At 42.3% G+C, this 22,867-nt stretch overlaps 1 protein-coding gene across 1 annotated transcript; it reads right to left on the bottom strand.

Annotated features, from left to right (window-relative positions):
* Positions 1 to 2,709: 2,709 nt before the first annotated feature.
* On the bottom strand, positions 2,710 to 13,181 carry CHRNA6 (cholinergic receptor nicotinic alpha 6 subunit). The gene is made up of 6 exons (XM_062609762.1): positions 12,936 to 13,181; positions 10,689 to 10,828; positions 9,577 to 9,621; positions 8,354 to 8,463; positions 7,248 to 8,235; positions 2,710 to 4,318 (listed from the first exon to the last, which is right to left on the bottom strand). Exons 1-6 carry the CDS (start codon positions 13,012 to 13,014, stop codon positions 4,196 to 4,198), a joined length of 1,485 nt encoding a protein of 494 aa, XP_062465746.1. The 5' UTR covers positions 13,015 to 13,181; the 3' UTR covers positions 2,710 to 4,195.
* Positions 13,182 to 22,867: the final 9,686 nt, after the last annotated feature.

Below are 22,867 nucleotides of genomic sequence, written 5' to 3'. Positions count from 1 at the left end.
CACACTGACCTTACCACCAGGTAAGGTCCTCTCTTCTTGCATTAAGTCAGTTTGTTCCCCTAGCCAGTATTGTGAAACATCTGTAGGAAAACACACAGGAAGCTCTTTCTTCCAGCATTTACAGACTCTTGGAATTATTAGTGACAGGCTTTACTCAGAACACTCCTGCAAGGAGCCTGCCAGCTAGCCATGACCTCTCTGGGGCAAGTGCTTTGGGTGCTTAGCTGGCAGATGGTCCTGTCCTCACCTTGCAACACTTTGGTTGCCCACCTGCAGGTGAAGCATGGAATCAGACTCTACAACTCAGAGAGAGTTGTAAAGCAGGTATGTTTATTACGGCACTGGGTGCAAGGGGGATCACTCCTCCTAACTTGCACACCGAGGGGTTAAGCAAGCAGATATTTATTACACACAAACATGCATATTCATTAGGTCCCCAAGAGAGTGTTGGGGCTATCGCAATTAGTTTAGGTAGTCATTACCATAAGTCTCCTCCCTTTCAGCACTTGCGCACTGCCCTCCGACGGTCATGGGCAGGGGTCTTCAAGATGAAGTAAGTAGTCTTCCTCATGGTGTACTTTTCACCTTTGGCATAGTTGGATGCCCCAGTGATCACAAAACTAGCTGAAACCAGCCATATCTGTAAGTTTCTGATAGCTGACAAAGATTTAGAACAGTGTGACCTTTGTACAAAATTTATTGCAAGCAAAATAGGATGGGCAGACAAGGAGTATCCCAAGTTAGCAGATGTTTGGGAGTCACTGTCTCCAAACAAACTGATAATTAGAAGGAAGCTAAGAAATAATTCACTCATTAGAAGGATGGTAAGAAATAATTCACTCATGTAAGACTACTAAATTCTGTCATCACACCACAGACTTACAACACAAACATTGGTCTCTATCTTAGACCTAAGTTAAGTTAAAAGTATTTTAAACCTATGTTTTCCAGGCACTTGTTTTCCTTATATCACAGGCAACACATGGCTGTGTCTCATGGTTGTGTCAGATGTCAGGCTGCTTTTTCTGCTTCTGCTGCTAAAGGTCAGCAGTGCTGACGTCCTTGGAGTAGGAGATATTATGAACTCTGCCCAGGTATGGCCTTTGGGCTCTGGCTTTCCTGCAGTCTTGCTACTCATTATTTCCTTGTGCTGACTATTTCTGAGCTTCCCTGAGCCTCTGTGCCACTGGTCTGCAAATATATTCAGCACGTCCCACAGCCTGGCCTGCAACTAAAAACCACAACCAGGGAGGACACTGGGGCAGATAGTCCTCTGCTCCTTTCCTCTGCTCCACGTGCTCTATCTGCCTGTGGATGACAACATTGCAAATTGCAGATCTTAAACCCTCCAAGCAACCCTCTGCCTTACTACTGCCTCAACACGTGCTGCTTTGATTTCTGTGCACTGGTTTGCATTGACCTTAACACTGCTCTGCAGGACCATGTGTATCATCATTCACAGTGAGACAAATATGACAAACTCCTTTGGGCCTTTTAGTGAGGGGAAAGTGTAAAAATGGTCTTCCTTGGGATGGCACCAGCTCTCGTTGAAACTTTTCTTAGTATTTCAGTTAGAAGATCCCCCAGAAAGAGCTGGGACAAGCAAAGATGTCACTTTTGTGTGGGTTCTATGTCTGCTCAGAGATGGGCCTCCACCACAGCTTTCCTCAAGGTGAGATGCTTATTGTGCCACTCACCCCCACTCTCTAATCAACCAACTGCTTTCACAAAGCTGGCAGGGGTATGCAAGGATCCCAGCCTGGAATGGGCCAAACACAGCTGAAAATGGCAAAAGAAGGATCAAAAAGTTACTGGGTGGGTTGAAGGAAGAGGAAACAGTGCACTCAGAGAGACAGAACGTGACTTTGTAAATCTTACTTTCTTAGGCTGATGAGCTAAACCCTGTGAGGTCCAGAGGCAAGCCAGGTGATGCGTAGTACTGTAAATGGCAAAGACAGGGAGCTGGTGCTGAGACACTGAGGCCCCCTAACTGGAGGCAAGGAGCTGTGCAATTGTGAATGCTTTGATAAAAAAACAGGGATTTTGCAAAAGTCATCTTAGTGGCTGTGGGGTAGTAGCTGTCACGCCTAAGACACCAACACGGTACACCTTCAGCCACAGAACTTTCATTGCTCAGATGGTCATAGACTGCAACAGTGAATTTCCTGTAAAATGAAGCTTTCAGGCTTAGAATGCAGCTCTCAGGCTTAGAATGCAGCTCTTCCCTTTTCTTTTCAGTCCCCTCCTTTCTGATTAAAGAGCCACATAACAAATATCATTTAGTAGCATCTCTAAACACATCATAAAAAGGGGAGTTTTTTTAAAAATACAAATTCTTCAAGAAAGTATATCCCAGGATTGATATTTAATTGACAGGCTGATGAAGCAAACCATGCTTGTTCATATATCTGGCTATCAGTCGCACCATTTATGCACCATTAAGGGGGTTTACAGAAAATACAGTTTTCTTCTAGAAAATCATGACTTTACATATTTCAACTACTGGATTAAGACAGTTATATTATTTTCATTCCATCTTTATCTCTAACATGTACACTTAGTCAGTTTTATTTTCTTTATTATGGAGCATCAAAAAAGAGTAAAAGGCCAGCCAGGGACTTCAGGAACACAGAGTTATGCTTTCCAACGACTGGTGACGTTCAAAGCAGAGACTGACACATGGCAGACACTGAAAACATTGCACAGACACCAAAAACACTGCACAGACACCAAACAGTTAAATTTAGAGCCTCCTATAAGCAAGCAATGCTTTTTACTCTTGCAGCCATTGGCTTTAATTGAAATGGTGTCTTTTAGAGAAGAATCCTTCAGCACAAACTTAATAACATCTTAAATGGACATGGGATCTGAGGGTAAACTGTCCATATAGAATAGAAACACATAAAACGTGCATCTACAGTATTTGAGGATTAAACGCAGTAGGACTGGGAACCTAACCTGGTTATATGGCAGCAACCTCAGCCCCAAAGGAAAAGTCCCTGCAGTCACAGGTTTGCACACACAGCACTGACTCATGAGGAGCCAGCAAATGGAAAATTGCTGCAGAGCTGTTCAGCCCAGCATGTGCAGCTTTGCATAGTGCTCAGGATAACCAGCCTTCTCCTGCTGGGTGTGTGTAATCCAAGTTGGTCAACTCAATCCAGTGCTCTAAAGCCAATACTGTCTGTGATAAGTAGCGACCTAGAGACAAAACCTTCCCTGCTGGCCTTATACCTGAGCTAGAGCATGCAAAGATTTTCAGAGCAGAACCTATAGACTGGGATCACTGCTAACCTGATGAGAGAAATGTGGCTTGGAAAACTTACTGAAGCTCATGAAACTCTTGGTACTTGGTATCACAAAGTAAAGGGGCACTTTGGTGACATACAAAGTCGCAGGATTTCAAATGTCACAGAAACATGTAGTTTTCAAATGTGGTTGCCTTATAGAGTAACCACATTCTAATACTATGTCAGTTTGCCTTCAGCTGTGATTAACTGCATAAAAGCTGTCTGACTGCAAACATAAATATAAACTCATGCTTTGTTGATCTGGGACTCTCATTTGTGCACATATATAGTGGAAGATGGGGAGCCCTTATTTTAGATTGTATTGAAAATGTTACAGTGTTGGGGGATTAGGTTTTTTTGTGCTTTTATTTGCTACCTTCAAACAAGGACAGGAGAAAGAGCATTGGCATGGTCAGGAGTGTGGTAGCTCATCTAAGCACCATGCCAAAAAACTAGCTGTTGTACAGGGAGAGAAATAGAGAGAAAATGTAAATTAACTCAAAGCTGAGGGAGAGTTATAATCAGGAGAGGAAAATTAAGCCGGGTAGAATCGTCTTTGGGCAATGCACTCAGAAGTGCCAGGGCTGACCTAGTAGCCCCCTATTCTGAAACCAACTGAAAAGCTCAATAAATTCATTCTGCTCCTCTGATCATCAGTGTGATTGTTATTGCTGATCTCATTGAGGGAGAGACCCCATGCCCATCTCCCATTTTCAGTCCTCTTCTTATTGTTTTAGGTTGTTTGCTTTCCCAGTGGACCCTTCCCTCTCCTTTTCCTTTCCTCTGTGGCTGGATGCTGAGGGGGTGATGAGGAAAGGGGTTATGTAAGAGAACAGATATACAGGGAACAGTTCTGAACCGAAAATGAACCAAGAACAGAAGTGGATAAAAAGCAGTGAATCGAGTTACATATCTGCTATTAGTGGCTGAATGAAGAGCCCTGCAGTCCCAAACACACAGAGGATTATAAAAACCCAGAGGAACACTCTGTCTATTACCATAGCTACGTATTTCCAATCATCTTCCACCTGCAAGAGAAAAAAAAAAATGAAAAGGATAAACTGCATGTAATGTAACATGTAGTTAGTTGCAAGTTTTGCCCATAGAAGTGGTAAATGCTCCACCCCTGGTGGTGTTCAAGGCCAGGTTGGACAGAGTCTTAGGAGACACTGTTTAGTGTGAGGCATCCCTGGCCATGTCAGGGGGGGGTTGGAACTGGATGATCTTAAGGTCCTTTCCAACCCAGACTATTCTATGATTCTATGACATTATGGAATAGAAATGTCCCTTTTGCTTTTGAATGTGAGGAAGAACATGTATACAATCAAGAATGTTGCTTGTTGTGCTTATAGTTGCTGCAGTTTTAAATATCTTTAGTGGGGGCTGATTTTCTAATAGCATTTACCCCTTCTGGCTGAGAACATCCAGCACAGTCCTAGTGTGCTGAATTTTTCTAAATATTCAAGCCTGTTGACAAGCTATGGCTGTGATGCTGACATTAACATAGGACCTGATCATTTGGTGAGTGCTGAGTGGGGTAGTTTAACAGCAGGCACCATAGCTGCTCATTACTAGACCTTGTCAAAGATCTATCCTGACAGCACACACAAGAGTTTGCTGTTCTGGCCTGATTTGGCACACTGTCACTGCAACCAAGACTCACTGACTTCAGCAAACTGAAGAGCTGGTGACATGGACTATAGCAAAGCAAGGGTCCTGACTGAGCAAACAACAGTGTAGTGTGCTAAGCAGGCCAGAGTGGATTTTGTATGTCTGAGATACACCTTAGAACCACATTCAATGGAGCTGCTATCCCTTAAATTGTACTTACATGCAAAGACCACTGCATCAGAACATTCACGCATACAAAACTAGTGACTCGTTAAGAGCTCTCTGTTGGGGGATACTGTGCTTGTTTTCCCAGTTTCCTGATGCTTTTCTCCAAGAGGCTGCTGCTGTACTTCTTGTGAAAGAAAATGCAGCAAGAACTCCAGCTGCTGTAAACGTTACCACAATTTTTGAAGGGCTTTTATTTGTACAAGTCTAGTGTGTGATACTGCCCATATGTATGTCTAGTGTGTGATGCTGCCCATATGGATTTGTATGTCTGGCCAAAGCAGAAGAAGCCTGCAGAATCATTTCCTTGGTGCCTTCCTGAGAACACACTCCTTTTTTTCCCCAGAGAGGATTTTGAATGAAAAATCCCACTTCCTGTCACCAGTACGTTTTGAAAGGTAAGATACAGAACTGCTGATGCACACATGAGACTTAGGAATACAATTTCATGTGGCAGGAGAGATTTGCAAAATGCAAATCAGCAGAAGTGTCAATGGAAGACATATCATGAGCTGTGTAATCAAGGCGGCATGTTATTCGGACTGCTTCATGCAAAGTTTCTTCTTTGGAGTGCACGGGAGAAATCAGCTGAATATGGTACATGGATGTGTTTTATGCAGCTGGTGTGATAGTGAGAGCAAAACACTAAGGGCATAGGTATTAGCAAGGCTTAGCTCAAACCCCATCCTCCTCTGTGCTGACAGATTACTGTCTTTTGCCTTGGGCTGACTTATCCTATGAATTCAGTCACCGCGCCTTAACAGTAGATTTTATTCAGAAAGTTATGGACTTTTTTTTACACAAAAAAACTTTCTCTTCAGGACACATACAACAAAAAAAAAAGTATTTTTTTTTGTTGCACAGAAGTTGTATGCATTCCTACTGATTTCAACTAAATATTCTGATAGAAAGAATACCTTTCAACATTTCCCTCACAAAGTATTTGCATTTTTCAATACAAATACAGTAGTGTTTAATTCTGAAATGGTTTTTGTCATCATAAAGCATCTAAAAAACTTCAAAACCAAAAGCAAACATTTTATGACAGATCAACGATAAATGTTTCATGAGATTCTAAACACTTTTTAAAAACGTACTGAAGTTTCAAATAATTCCTATTCCTTTTATGGCCTGGGTGTGGGGGACGTCAGATACTCTTTTTTGGAGGTTCTTTTTGTTGCTTGTGTTTACACTGAGGATGTGGCCCTGGAATTCTCTACATTCCAATATGCATCATCTTCTATGAAAGTAATCCCAGTTAGGATGAAAGATTTGTAACCTCACACAAGCAAATCTATTAGTTCAAACTTCAAGTTTCATTTTTAAACCCCCTTTTTTAATCTGTCTTCTCAGTGTCATTTCAGCATATGTTTGTCATGGCAGAAAATACTATATTGCTGAAGCCACAATTAGTTGAACACTAAAAATATCAGAACACACCAGACTGAAACAAAGTACAGACAATAGCACTCTGAAAGGAATACCTTTATGACACTTATCACTGTTTGAGAATAGTTCTCCAGATCAACCACTGCACTGCTAGACAAGCCCCGTTCTTTTAAAAGCAGTTCACAAAGTTTGCTTGTTCCATTACCGACACAGAAAAGCACCCTGCTTAGCAAAAAGCATGCCTTGTATTGAGATGTCCCTTCTTACCAGGACTGAGCAGTTCGTGAGCAGTGGAAGAGTGTTGCTTCTGAAGATCTACAGAAGCAGGGCTGGAAGAGAGCTTGAAACATCCTGTCTAGTCTATCTCCTGCCCTGTGGCAAGATCAGCTCTGCCTGTATCACTGCTGATCAGAGTGCATTCCTCATGGCACAAAAGGCTGATGTTCTTCTGCTTTTACTTTGAAGGGTGAGCCTTATGTCTCATCTAAAACTGTCTCGCCTGAATTATCCCCCAGGGATAGAGGAAGATCAGGTGAGATCACTGTTTTTTTTCCCCTCCCAAGGGGAAGATTTATTTTCTCCCTTTCTGTAGGAAACTTTGACCCATTCACAGGTCAAAGCATTTTCTTCTCAATACCCGACAATTCCAGTTCCTCTGGGCTGCCCTCCTAGCTCATATTTTCACTGCTGTAAGTGTGGCCCCATGCCCAGCTAAGTGGTTCCCTCCCTTACCTCTTTGGTTTCATTTTGGGATCTCATGTTCTTCGCGATGAACTGAACATTGCTAATGACGTCCTTCACTTCTGGCGAGTATTCCATGTGCTCTGCCATCCATTTCAGTGATGGATGGCTCAGTTGTCTTCTTTTGGTGGTAGTGAGTTCAGCTGCATTATCACAGTGACTGCACCGCTGCTCCTTGTGTAATTTGGCATCTTTGCGCTTGCTGTGCTTTAACTTGCCTGGTGTATGGGCTAATCCTTTCTTGTTTTTTCTGGACAAGTTTTTTTTCTGCTGTTCTAGTGGTCTCTGCATCAACAGGACTTTGGGGAGCAGGTTAAGAAAGACTGTTTTTACCCATCTAGGCATTGTGTGTGTGGTTGGAGTCCTGTAATGTATGTTCAGGACAAACACCGTGATGACAATTGACAGAGTCACAAATATCATAGTAAATAGTAAATACTCTCCTACAAGGGGAATTACTAAAGAGGTGGATGGGATTGTTTCTGTGATCACCAGTAAAAATACAGTCAGAGAAAGGAGCACAGAGATGCAGAGAGTCACTTTCTCGCCACAGTCAGATGGCAGATAAAAAACTAACACAGTCAAGAATGAGATGAAGAGGCAGGGAATGATCAGATTTATGGTATAAAACATGGGCAACCTTCGAATATAAAAGGAGTATGTTATGTCTGTATAGATCTCTTCACAGCAGTTATATTTGATGTCATGTTTGTAGCCAGAAGCATCAATGATTTCCCATTCACTATTTTCCCAAAAGTCATTCATATCTACTTTGGATCCGATGATCAGAAGATCAATTTTGGCTTTGTCATAGGTCCATGATCCAAATTTCAGTGAACAGTTCTGATGGTCAAATGGGAAAAAGGTAATATCCATAGGACAGGAGCTTTTAAAAATAGCTGGTGGTGTCCAGGTGATCATTCCATCATAGCGAAGGAGGGCTTTGGTCTTGCCTTCAACTTGAAAATCTCCCACAGCACTAGAAAAGCAAATGAGGCAAATAAAAGAAAATTACCATGAAAACAGAATGTCTTTCATGGACACTGCAAGAGGATACATATGAGAGAAAGGGTAAAATGGAAAAGTGTCCATCATACTTATTATACAAGACAATATCTGGTTTCCAAATCTTATCTGCTGGTACCCGAACAAATTCAATACCATCATATTCTCTGGGATCCCACCGCAACTTATAGTCATTCCAGATCTGAAAGAAGAACAGAAAAGAATTTAAACCTCTTGTATTATCAGCAAATATCTGTTTCTCAGATATTCTTGTAAAATGACAGGCTATGATAAAGCCTGAAAGCGCAGCACATGTAGAGGGGGACAATGGTCTGAAAGACAACAAGGCTGGCAGAAACGCTGGACTTTTGTGAATATTGCTCCATTGATTTGGCATTCCCTTGTCTGTGAGAGGAATGCTGCCATGCTGAGATCTCTTCTCTGTCCTGCTACATCAGTATAGACACTTACCTCTGCAAGGTTACCTCCACACTGCAGAGAGGAAATACATACAGGCCTTGCTGTTGCTGTCTTGAGAGTGCACCCTGCAGCATAGAGGAGGCCAGCATGAAAGGAGATGAGCATTCTAATGAGGAAGGAGGTATGTATGCACACCAACAGGCAGTTGCTGTCAGGAGACATTATTGATTCCACAAGGGTAGTGAATTACCAAGTCAGGGGCAGTGAAGGATGCCCAGCAGCTCTCCTGTCTTGCTGTCCAGTGGCCTACCACGGGGCCATGCTCCATGCTTTAGCAGACTACCCTGAAGGTCCTGATCATAAGTACAGTATCTTGTACAGAAAGCTTTGCATGGACCACAGTCAGTGCCTGAAGGAAACAGGTTTTTTGTGGAAGTTGGCTTGGTTTGCTCAGCATTCATGGTCCTCTAAGGATCTCTGTCTATGTGTAAATGCTAAATCTCTCAGGAAAAATGGATGCATATTCCTTTTGCCAGTAAATGTTTTGGTTGAAAACTTCAATATGAAGATGACCTAGTGCTGCACAGCTGCATATTTAATCACTCTTTAATATGTACATCCACCTAGATCTACCAGATAAACCAATGATCATGAAATTGGGGGAGAAGATACCACAGAGGAAAGATGGGAGATGTAAATTCTTTGAAATAAGAACAAATAAATTTTTTCTTTTTCAAATATAGCTTTGGTTAATAGTGCTTCTCCTTATTAATAGCTTTAAAATCCTTGTTATGAAAACAAGCACTTATTCTGTATATGTAGCTTTCAAGGTAAGGTAACACGGGTGATCACATCAATGCAAAATGTATGGGAAATGGAACGCAGGGTCACTTACGTGTCTTAGCCACAAATTTGTTTCCATAATCTGATTGACTTCATCCTAGAAAGAAACACAGGAATGTACCTCTTCACTCCATGAATCAGTTACAGTATCCAGAGGTGGCCAACTTGTTTGATAAAAAAGGAAACTAGAACTTCACATATTAACTGATACCAGATTTTTTCTGACTTACTTTTACCTTGATTTACAATGCCTTCATTTATCCTTAGCTCCCTGGCTGGTGTTGAATGTTGCTGCTCACAGTTTGCCTGTCACTTCATTATGGACCCAACTAGGTAACTTCTAATAAAAATGCAGCATCTGTTCTGTGGATAATTTGCTTCACAGAGCGGACTTTAGCAAGGGTTAAGGTCAGGTTTTGCTTCTTCTACAGTCCCTCTGCCCTGCCCAGCAGGTCTGCCACCTCAGACACACTCATCCACGTATACAGTGCACCCCAGAGCACACAACTGTCATCCTTGCAGTTTGAAACAGCACTCTGCAGGCTGCCCAGTGGGTTCCCCAGAGAGGCTGTGGGTGTCTCATCCCTGACAGTGTTCAAGGCCAGGTTGGACGGGGTTTGGACAACTTGGTCTAGCAGAAGGTGTCCCTGCCTGTTCTAGGGGGGATGGAGCTAGATGAGCTTTAAGGTCCTTTCCAGCGCAAATCATTCTATTTTGAAACAGACTGAAAAAACTTGCAAAAGAAGAAGATTCTGTCTCTCAGGACCACTGAGAAACAACATGGACTCCACTAAAGAACTAGCCCACATGCTACACAATGCAGACACAACCAAGTGTCTGTGGCATGGGCTAGCCCTGTGGAGAGTGGACTTGAACTTTGAGTACTGCTGCTTCGAGTGCCAGAGGCTGCTGCCCAGGGTGGAGGGATTTGATGCTACAGAGTAAGCAAACCAGTTTGTGTAGTTTGAACTGCTCATTTGAGCAACTGGAATAGCTCAGCTGACAGAAAGAACAGCAAAGGTCTCAGCATGTATACAAGTGTGCACAGGACAATGTCAGCTACAAGAGCTATAGGTGCAACCATTATGATTACATCTGCTGCTTTAGTAACTGTGTGTTTGCAACCACCCCCAAAACAAAGCAATATTCTGCAAGCAGCCTTACCACATTTGTGAGCTGCGTAATGGCCACTTCAAAATACACAGTGACAGGATCAGACACATTTTCCACTGGCCTGATGAACTGGTTGTACTGGGAGAAGAGTTTGTGAAACAACCGTTCCTCTGATTCACAGGCTGTGGTATCTGTGTAAGATAGAAATAAAGAACAGCTATGTCAGAGGTAAGGAAGAGGGAAAGAAGGTGGTAGGTAACATACTGGTTCATACTATATTTCTGGATGCTGTGCTTGTGACCATGTATCGAGACACAGGAGTATGGACAGAAGAGGGCTGCCAGTTGAAAGCATTCTTCCACAGGATACTGCCCACTGCTCCTCCTCTTCTCAAAGTGTCTCCTATGCTAGATCTAGCCTATGGGCCTCTCTTTGGCCCAACGCCACTGCTATCAGACCAAGGTAGAATAAAGTGGTATGAAGCAGAAAAAGTAAAAATGTGTTGGATTTCATCCTTGGAAGGTTTTTAGGGTAAAACTGAGAGTTTATGAAAAGCATAGCTACTTACTCAGAAATTAAAAACTTCAGGCTGCAACTACTGGGTCTAAATCTATGTCGGAGACCCTGCTTAGGTTGTTATAATGATGCCTCCTAGTCTTAAAAAAATACGACTACATTTTATCCCCATATTCGTTATTTCAGCTCTTCAAATAGCAAAACTTTTGCTCTAAAAAAGGTTCATTTATTAAGTTCTATGAGAAAAAGTGGAATCATTAATATTTCTCTAGAATAGCATGCATCTTTGTAATAGAGACCTATTCTTTGGAAACAAGCAGATCATAGCTGTAACCCCCAGTCGATGCAGGACAGACTGGGTGACTTAGCAGGAATAAGGTATAAGAAAGGCACTAAGCTGCCTCACTGCTTGCTCTTCATATTGAGCACAGCTATGTTATCAAAGCTATATGATGATGCCAACGATATTACTGATACAACTGAGGAAAAATTTGTATTTCAGATAAATGGTCATAAGTTTTTGTGTGCCCAGATTGTGCTAGAACATATCAGTAAAGAAGTCATGATAAGCCTTTATGACTGCAAATTTGAAACATAGAAGGGGTTTGTGTCAGGCAGTGTGGACTCTAGCACAGCATGGGACATTTACATTTTCTTCAGTGAACACAAAGGCCTGTGGTTGCACAGATGTCCTACAGGGAGGTGCTTAGTCTCAGCGTACTGCAGTGTTTTCATGCTTAGGCTGTCCTTCCCCAGGTTTTTCTGCCTCTAAGGTATGCTCAAAGCATGCTCAGATTGTGGGGATTATCACAAAAGCTGAAATGTTGGTTATCGGTGACTTACATATATGGAAAGAAAAGTCAAGTAAAATTTCCGTAACTTGATTTTTTTGTTTCACCTTTTAGCATCATTTAGAGAAGATACATGAACATCTGTAAAGTCTGGGTGTCTGTGTATCACATAGTGTGTTATTCAACAAGGAAATTTCGATTTCCTTTTTAAGTTTCCCCATCATCATCTATTGCACTGTGATTAGAATTACCCTACCATGGGAACATGAATTTCTTGTCAAAGTCTCATGACTAAAGCCAGTAAGTCTAAAATCATTTTTCATTTGAAATATTCCTCCTGGCTTTTTAACAGACATGTGCCTTAAAAACAAAATAACAGGGACAGGCAAGTTATTTCAGACTTTCATTTTTATACTTCAGTTACAGATTCTTGTCCCACTGGTGCTGCTTTAAGACAATGCCTTCTGCCTTGCTAACACAGGCACCGTGATTCATAGTTGTCTCAGTCATAAGCAGAAGTGTTACTTTAAAAAAAAAATAAAAAAAACGATGTAATGTATTAAAAGCAAAAATCCTGCGGAACCTCTCTGAGACTTGTGCATGGATATCACTTCAGCTCGTTTAACCACAGACCACAAACAACGGTGGAATAAATATATCACGTTCTGAACTCTGAAGGTGCGAGAACCAAACATGCACATCTTTAGCCTGCAGTCTTTAAGCAATTGCAAATTCAAGCATCAAATGAAACTACTATCATTCCTATTTCATTTTCATTCTTTGCTAGAAACAGTTCCTCAATTAGTTATCAAACCAAAATTCAGTGGTTTATGTGTGAAAACCAGTGTTGCTTTAGTTCTTTTAAAATATTGTTACAGACTTCAAGTTAGAAATAGCTGGTAAAAGCTTTACGTTGAATTCATTACAGGAAAAAAGAAGTAGAGACAGTGACTAGCAAATATGTTAGAGACTAGTATCAAAGAGATCCTACCTTTAATCAAGGATGTGAACATGAATGCCAACACACAGAAAGCAGGGTAACAGCAACATAGCCACCTCTCAGAATGCATTGCTAGCAGCAGAATAGACCTTCCTTTTGAAAAGAGAGATTAGGGGAAAGAAACAGAAGGCAAGAAGACACACAAGCCCCCTGCACAGTAAGGAGTCCATGCAAAGATGGGTTTCAGTTTTGCATTTATACGAAACTGCAGTCTGCTGAGCAGAGCCTTGCAGAATTGCTCCCGCTATCACCAGGGGAGGAGAGCTTATGCTATGCAGAGAGAAGGGAGTTGGGCAGCATCCTATCAGGTGACTTTTAACATATCCAGTCACCCGCACCCTTGCCTCTGGGAGAATTATAAGAGTGCAGGAGAAAGAGGGAAAGCAAAACACAGGGTAGCCAGCGTGGAGAGGGGGAGGAATTCACTCAGCCCTTCACCCCGTGGTTAAAGAACCGTCATCCAAAAGCAGCTGCTTTGGCTATTGCTTAGTGCTCACCTGAGTGAATTTGTCAGAATATGAAGAGGCAAAACAACTTCAGTGTCTTGGCTGAGGACCAATTCTGCAGCAGGAGAAATGGATGCTGTATGGTTTCAACACCTCCACCAGAAACCATCTAAACTTTGAAATAAACACAGCACCATGTGACAGACTTGCTTGACAGTATTCTGTATGAATAAATCTAAGGCAAGTGGATTTTTTGTTGCCATATGACATGAACAACTAAGCGTGCAAAGTTCTTTCCTGACAGACAAGTCATTTCACAACATAAATTTTTCAGTCATTTCTTGTGTTAGCAGTGACTCCTGTGCCTGTATCCTGCGAGTGTGCAAATGGAGCAGTAGAATAAAGGAAAGACACCACGCACTGCTACAAAAGTACGCAGTATGCCAAATTCAGTGGGATAGAGTGTCAGTATTTGTCACAGAAGTTAAAAACGCCAGAGATCATGATCCTGAAGAGATTAATGTGTTCACTCCTCAACTGGTCAGTATACACATCCTTGCAACAGGATGACGAGGCAAAGGGTCTGAAAAACTGACCCTGTTTAACTGCAGAGGGGTGGGAGGCACCACAGGTTACTCCTGTGGCAGCTGACACAGGGGATATCCTTTATGTGTACTTAATCCAGCATGAACAAGTCTGGGTGGCTGGATGAATGATTTGATCAAAACAGAAATGCTGCTGGTTTCCAGGCAGTTACACTGTGTAAATGTGGACAGAAGTGAAAAGCTATAAACAGAAAAAGAATGCTCTTCATACTGCAGAACAGAAGCAATGCTGCAGCTCAGGGTAAGAAAGATTTATCTGTATATGAGTTGTTAAAATATGGGAAGAAGGAAAGAGGTCTGTCAGGAAGAAAGACTTAGGAGTGAGTTGCCTGCATAGAGAAGGTATCTGAAGTGGACAAAGTCACCGTGGCAAATTTTGAGGGATGAAAAGGCAGTCTTGGAGGATTACTAACAGAAGCCTTACTCCAGAGCTCACTGGAGTCTGGGAGCCTGGAGCAAAGAGATGAGAAACAAAAAGATCAAACTGCAAGAGTGTCTGAAGGGCTGGGAGTCATCTTGCACTCTCAAAAGCCTCTAACCAAACATGCTTGTAAGTGGATACCACAATGCATGGGTATGAGGCATCTCCAAGCCGAATTTTACATTCTCTCGCAAATGATTTTAAAATGAGAATGTGGATTTCAGCACAGTGATTTTTCTTGTAAATTTCCATTTTGCCAACATTTTCCAAGCAAAAATCTAAAACCCACAAAAATATTTTGCTTTGTGTGAGCTTCTTCCAAGTTGCAGTGCTCATTAAAATGATGTTAACAGTCCAGATCCATAACCTTGCAGTTTTCTCACATTATCCAATGAACCTCATTCTTCCTCCTGTTGCCCATGGTGTACTGTGGCTAATAGAATCACAGGATGCCTGTGGTAGCTGTAGTCATGGCATATGCACTCCTGTTAAAATTCCAGTGCTTTTAGAAAGATGATATATGATAACATAGTCAGATGCAATTTGAAAGCAAACCCACCCCAAATTAAAGTATTTTGGCATTTCCAAAATTCTTCCAAAAATACTGTCAGGACAGGGAATTGGTTGTGAGAAGTTAACATACCTGCAAATGCATACCTGGGTTGAACTGTAAGGTCTTCAGAGATCAGGGTAACGAGTCTGTTCCTCATCCAGAGAGAAAGAGTAATGGCAGGCCAACTTGAGGTAAAGGTCTGCTTTGGTATGTGAGGAAGGGTCTGGGGAAACAGGCAGAGTTAGGAGGCAATATCAGTCGTTCTGTGGGCAGGTGGCAGGAGGGATTGTGTCGTAACTGCCCTGCTTATAGGGCCCTGCTGGAAGGGGTGCTGCCTATGGGGCAGATTGAAAGGGAAGGCAGAGTTCAGACCAGGCCATAACAAGCAGCTGATGAGGCATCCAGACAGGGTCCAGAGTGACCAAATGAAGTACTGCCTCAGCAATAAGAAAGCCAGCAGGGAACAGAGCAAAATGTTCGTGAATCATTGCTGCTAGGGAAGGTACCTCATTGAATCTAACATGAACTGGCCAATGAAGGCATCGACATGCCAGGCTCAATTGTCAAGCACGTACAGGTAGGCTTTCACCATCTTTTCCCTACATGTGTAGAAGAAGAGGCTGATTTAGTCCATTTACATGTGCTTTTGCTTCCCAGGAACACACTGACTAGGAAAAAAGTCTCTGGCTTCTTTTCTTCAGATGGGGTAGCTTAGGCAAAAGAGGACAAGAAGCTTTCAGGGATGCACAAAATCTACCCACTATAAAGGTTTCTAGCACATGGGTGCACCTTACCACTGGAGCACCTTACCACTGTAAAAGTTTCACAGTGTTGACTGTGGAAAAAACCCTGTTAGGACCCATTTAGAGAGTTGCCTGTGTGTCCTGTAACTCCGGCTGAAGGTATACGCCCCAGTGCTGCTGTCAATCCTAATGACAGGTCCTGCTAATTGCTCGCTAACTACCACTAGGCAACTGAGTTTGCACCTAGGGGTGCCTGCTCCACTTTCCATTGCTGGTCTAGAAGCACTGTGAAGGGATGAGCTGCTTCTCACAGTTTTCTTGCTCCCATCTAGCCATACATTTGCTTTTTGTGTCCTTGCTTATTGTGTCCTGTCCAAGTTGTGAAGATGGCATGGATCTCAGCAGCATTGCATATTATGTCTTCTCTGTACTTACTGCTTTTGCAAGCAGGCAACTGTTAAGGAAGTAATCAAGTCAGCTACAGCTCACTCTTACCTGGATTTTCACACACAGCACTTCCCTGGGCATGGGATACCTACTGCTAATAAAAACTATGCCAGAGCAAGAAAACTGTAAAGGGAGAGTGAAAGTGTCATTCAAATCACACATCTTACTGGCAGTTCTTTAGTCAGCCTTGAATAGCTTCTTCATTAGCCAAGTTAAGGTAATGAGGGAACTTGGTAAATCTCACAGACAGGGGGGAGGGGGGGAGATTTCTGAGAGTGGGAGATGCTTTGCTTGAGCAGGAAAATGAAAGACAAGCTCTAACAGGAGAAGTATAAAGCTGCATTGAAGGATCTAAGTGATGAAGGACTAGTTTAGCCTGCAGAGTTTGTTGGGACTAGTGCTTTTCTCGTGCCTGTGCTGCATGTGAACTCAGCTGCTTGTGAACGTTAACATTTTACCCTAAAATGCTCTGTTCTGATTCACAGCATTTGGACACTGTCACTTCCAGGTCTTTCAAGCTAAGTTGCTATTCCTCGTTAGGTATAACTCCACTGACAGTAGAAATAAAGCAGACATTTTAACTATTCAAGGCACTGCATACTCTAGGCAGGGAGGCAGAGGCTATCTCCTGTACATGCACACATGTGCAGAGCCATGCACTTCCACCTGTGTGAAATCTGGCATATCTTCTATATAAATGCTTGACATGGAAATCCAACTGGCAACACCAGCCTGCCAAACCCTATATTTTTTAGAGACCCAGTATAATTTCATACAGCTGCACAGAAGCAGTACCAACAGCAGTGCTTCTCCATTATTTTCTTTAATTATATTTCTGTGGAGTGAAAGCCATAGGGAAGTGGAGAAACACAGCTCTTCCTGGGGCTCTGAAGAACAAAACATGGTATTGCTCTTTGCTCTGACCTTTCACATGCCTTGTCTGTGCCAATTACAGGCTCATGGGCACAGAAAGTTTCTATTAACCTCTGTTAGCACTGCAGTTGGGATGCCCTGTTTTGTTTGACTCCTGGATATCACTACAATAAACCAGCATACACCAGTAGAATATTAGGAATCCAGTTTTCACTGCCACATTGGCAGATATTCAGCTATCACGGGTGCATTTCCAGGTCATCACCCTTTGCTTAAGTGTTAGCACAGTCCAGCTTGTCACGTCTCACACCTGAGTTAGTACAATCACACATCTGGTTCATCTCCTGCACTCCCTACCACAGCTGGTTCATCTCTTGCACTTCCTACAGCAAAGCCTGCGGCTCACCCACTTGTAAACCCTGGGCTTTGGCTGATCTGCTCTGGAGTCTCATGCGCCAACAGCATTTGCTCTCTGACCTGATAGGCACTGACCAGTGGCTTCTAGTGTGCAGGAGATATGAAAGAGGAGTAAGGATGGAACTTCAGTGATACTGTGTGCAAATGTGCACAGTGATATGCTTATGCTTTGGTTCATTTAATTATATTAAAGCTTTCTTTGTGTGTGTTAGTCAGATTTTGAATGATGGGTGGAAAGAGGCCTTGTAGCTTACGTTGATTAGAGAATTTCCACATACTGAGCATAGAATTCCTTTAGTTCAGTAGCTTCCTCTGTGATACAGTCCTTTCTTTTGTTTTGAAGAGATTGAATGAAGCACAATACCTCTGTCAGACATCCCCCGTTGCCCCAGCTATAAAGTCTGGTAAGTCAGGCAGTCACTACACACTGAATAGCCAAGTACATTAGTGAGGATGCCTATTCCCATGATGCTGCCTGCTAAGCAGCAGAAGTAACCAGAGTACAACACGAAGATCCGTCTTTTATAAGGTGTACCTCCAAAGCACCTTCCATTGCACATATGGGGTCAAACACCAAGCATCTTTTATCTCTAAACTTTAAGCATTCCTCCTGTTCCCTTCTGATCCCTAAGGAGTACAAAGCAGCATGCACAGAAGCCAGGCAGGAGCTATGTGTATGCTGATCAGTGGACTGATGTGTATGTGCTGACTGGCCATGTGACTGTTTCCAAATGAGATTCATAGTCTGTTGCTCCTTCAGATGGGGAAAGGTGAAAATTTCATTTGGATTCTTCTCTTTGTGCAGCTTTGGTTCACAGCAAATTTACAGAAACTTCCTTTCCTTTAAAATTCATTATAAATTGGCCTTTGGAGGGACCAGTGAGTAGACACTGAAAACATACAAAAATGAAAAAAATAAAATGTGACGGCATAAATATTATTTGAGAAGGAACCTGGGCTGAAATAAAGAACATTTTTTTCTATTCCTGCTATAACCATTAGCAACACACACAGAAAATAAAACCCAAAATCTGATTTAGGAAGAATGCCAGCCACTTGGACAATCAGAAAAGAGAGATGCAGGTTAGGCCTTCCCAACATTGGTGTACCTCCTGGAAGCTTCTTGCCCATGGCAAATCCAAGTGCAGCAGCTCTTGTCTACATGGCAATAAACACTGTATCCATTCATGTCTCCTTGAACATCAGATTCCACATGGGATAGAAACCTCAGAAATGCCCCAGATCCAGACCAGGCTGCTTGACTTTCCTCTGTAATTTTCTGTCAGAGGACAGAAACTGAAAAACAGCTGAATGAGGGAAAAGCTGTTGCCAGGTTGGACATTTAAGCAAACGTTTGCGCCTTGCTAATATTGGAGGAAAGTCTTGACAATGCACTGGATCCTCTGGAAATCTAGCTCCCAGCTGGCACACCAGCCTACACCAAGAGAAGTACCCTTTGAGAGAACACGTAAATGCGTGAGGTTAAAAGTCCATGTCAGCAGGAATTCTGACATCCACTTCTCAGATTTCCCCTGCAATAAAATTAAAACCAATGCACCTATACCAACCCCAATACCTATCGCACCTCTTCCTAAAAATGTTGGAGGACACAGCTTTTTCACAGATCATAAAGAGGTCATAAACTGAGAGTCGTCAAGACTTCAGTCCTTTCTCTTTATTCTGGAATTCTGGAATGATTTACAAATGTTTCTCTTAAAAATTCTTTATTACGATATTTTAATGCACACTGCAAGGGTGTTTGCATATGGTAAAGGGGACTCTTGAAGATAGATATCCTCTGGAAGCAAGACAGGTGCTGCAGTATTATGTAAGGGCTCAAGACATTTAAGACATACCCTCAAAAGTCTGTGTGGGAATATGCCATATTCAGTGCCAATGAATGGAAAATAGCTAAGCAAAAGTATAAATAAAATATGAACTCAAATCTCTCATCTTTGTTAAAGTGAGCCAGGGAGCTGGGAAGGTTAAGTAATCCTGTCAGTTTCCAGGTCTGTGAGATATTCTCTTATCTTAGAGTCCTGTGGCTTTTAAAGAAACTGTCTTGTTTGGGATTATTTGTGCTCAGTTTTGTGAGTAGTTTTGATCCCTTTTAATTAGTAAGCATTAATGTTTGGGTTTTTTTTGAACCTGGGTTATTCCCCTACTGCTCCTAAAGACCACATCATCACTCTGGAATAACATAAGTAGTAATAAAAATGTCTGGGTCTGGGAGAACCCAGTATTTCTTTCTCCACCTATTTTCCCAACCAGTCACTGAAGATTCTGGAATTTCTCAAAGCCACTGTGCAGTGAAGATGCAGTGCTGTGACATAGGGTCAGCCAAATATTCCACTGTCAAAAAGATCAGCTTTGCATGAGCTCAGCAGAAGCACACTGAGAGACAGCCCATCTTGAGAGGAGTCAATTATCTGATCTGGAATAGGAGACAAAGCATGAAGGAAAAAAATCTCATTGGTCACATGAGTGCTTGGAACAGCCAAAGTGCTTGGCAGTCATGGGAATCAACAAAAGCTGAACTAGAAAATGTGGACTTCAGGGAACTAATCACAAAAGGATAATTCCTGGACAATCAGGCATCCGTGTTTTTCATCAGATTTCACTGAAAACTGGTCAGCAAAAGCCCTTCTGGCAAAAACTAGACACAAAATCTTGAGAAATTTTGGAGCAAAATGAGTGACCTAAACAGGTAGGAATTTAGGCAGACCTCAATAGCCATGTTAAATTCCATGTGGAACTGAAAAATCACATTAATCTTTTTCTTTTGACTCTATGAAAGCCCGTCGAAGTATATAGGTTTAGAGCAGCCCTGATGTCAGATCCTTGAAGTGCAACAAAGCTCAGTAAGCATGCTTGGATTTCCCATCAGCTGAGAACTTCAGTCAGAATTCTTACCAGGGGACATTTTTCTTCTGCAGAAGGAACTGGTGCAAGTCTCTGGTGAATTTTGACCTTTGTGAAAGGGAAAATTGTTATCACAGTGCTAATACTGAGTCTGGACTATGCCGTAGAACCTGTATTCAGATTCTGTCAAGAAGTCTTACCAATGTTGTTTTAAATAGCCCAGAGCTGTTTTTCTGAGCCATTTCCAGTGTCTCACATAAAACTGCACAATTTCACATTTTAATTTCCTTTTAGACAAAAACTGGAAAATATGGAAGAGAAGTAAACTAAACTCCCTGACAGAGCTCCTGGCAAGGAGAAAGGAGCACACCATGACTGTAGTGACATATAGCAGCTTCAGAAAAGCAAAAAGCCAAATGAATCACTGACGAAATCTTATCATGACATGCCTCCTATGTAAAATATTTCCATTTTCAGTTGATATATATGAAAGACAGGAAGAGAGCTCCGCCACCATTAGAAAATTATTCTATCTTTCTGCAAACAGAATCTCTTGGACAAAATCCTGACTTCAGCTGAAAATATTTTTAATCAAGTTTTGCCATTACTTAATTATTGGCTCTTAAGGTGTACTGAAAAAGACAGCTGTGGGACTGACAGAATTTAAGTCCCCCTGCAGAGGTGCAAAGAATGAAAACACTCCAGTGTAAGTGACCAAAGCTTCAGTGGTTCTTAAACTTTGGGATGCCAAAGTCATGATTTTTAATCTTTTGGTGCTGGCCTAAGTTTGTATCTGGAAGGAGAATACTTCAAGGCTACCAAAGGAGACCATTCACGTTTATGGCCATTCCCATTTAAACAGGTAACAAATTAAGGCCCAAATCTTACAGTAATTCAGAACGCATTCTTTTTAAAAATCTATCCTCTGCCATGTGAGGAGCAATTCCACTAAGAAAACAGTAACTCTGTGACTGAAAGCACAAATGGGTGTATTCAGGCTAATGAGAGCCAAGTGGCAGGATCTTGCTTTTGGTAGACTGGTGGATTGGACTTGGCATTTCTCCTATGGACATCTTTGTTATTAGTGAGGGAGACGTGAAGGCCATCAGCAAAATTGACTGACTTTCTTCTTTATGTAGCAGTGCTTTATTTTTGTTAAATGACTGACAGTTACAAGAGACCTGTACACTTCAGTTAGTGAATGGTTTTGTGAACTTTATGAATTCAGACATTTCTAGGACAGTCTGAGCCGTCAATACCTCGTGCCTCTGGCCAAAAAGTGTAAGGAGAAAGCCTGGCGTCATTATAGTCAGAAACCTTCTTATCTGCTTGTCGTGGTTTAAACCCAGTCAGGCAACTCGTTCACTCACTCCCCCCCCCTTCCTTCCCTCCCCCTACTCCCGGAGGGACGGAGAGAATCAAAAGAATGCAACTCCCGCAGGTTGAGATAAGAACAGTTTAGTAACTAAGGTATAACACAAATCACTACTGCTACTACCAATAATAACAATGATAAAGGAAATAACAAAGGAAGAGAATACAACACCTCACCACCAGCTGACTGATAACTTGCCCCCCCAGCCCAACCAAGCACTGACCCATACCTCCTCCAACCCTGCAGTCTCCCAGCCCTTCTGGCTAACTCCCAGTTACACCCTGGGCATGACGTGCTGTGGTATGGAATACCTCTTTGGTCAGTTTGGGTCAGGTGTCCTGTCTCTGCTTCCTCCTGGCTTCCGCTCCTCCCTGGCAGAGCATGAGGCTCACAAAGTCCTTGGCCAAACCGAAACATCATTGTTATCAGCTCTGTTCCCAAGCCAAAAGTCAAAAACACAGCACTGCACCAGCTACCAAGAAGGAGAAAAATGACTGCTAATGCTGAACCCAGGACACTGCTGTGCTCTGAAAGAGTACTTGGAAGGAAGAAAGGAGAATAACAGCAGCCTCATAATGAGCATTGTGCCTGGAGAGGGAGGAAGTGGAGAAGTTAATTAAAAACATCATCTGCTTTAGTTACACAAGTGTTGCCACTGACTATTAACTATGAGCAAGGCAATGTCTGAAGGGGACAGTCTTAAAGTTTTGCGCATAGGTTTGGGATTAGACAGGAGTATTCAGTATCAGTTCCAATGCCACAGTCCTTGTGATGCCATCTTAGGTTTAGACAGAGCTGAGGTATATCTACCTTTGATTCAGGCAGGAGTAAACAATCTTCTCATTGGGGGATTAATTCCATCTAACTCTAGCTGTCCAGAAATAAGGTATCCATTTCAAGGCTTTCTCTGTCATGACTGGAAGAGTTTTTGCTGCTGCAGAGATTGACTTATGACAGAGACACCGCAGAGCCTATTCTGCAGGGACTAGCTAACTCTGCCTTCTGGATAGGTTTTTCTTCCTCTTGTTTCATTTCACACAATAGAACAATGCTTTGTCTCTTAGATCTCCTCTAGACTCTGAGACTGACACAGACTCACCATCTGCTGTATGAGATACGTCCTAAAATTTGCAAAGTAGCCAGTAACAAGGAAGATGTTCAGGTGGATAATAATTAGGGCA

The sequence above is a fragment of the Pezoporus occidentalis genome, unplaced genomic scaffold (assembly GCF_034315485.1).
Source record: "Pezoporus occidentalis ecotype Australia unplaced genomic scaffold, CSIRO_AGI_Poc_V1 ctg140, whole genome shotgun sequence".
In the NCBI taxonomy this organism is placed as follows: domain Eukaryota; kingdom Metazoa; phylum Chordata; class Aves; order Psittaciformes; family Psittacidae; genus Pezoporus; species Pezoporus occidentalis.
This window is presented reverse-complemented; position numbering and strand designations above follow the sequence as displayed.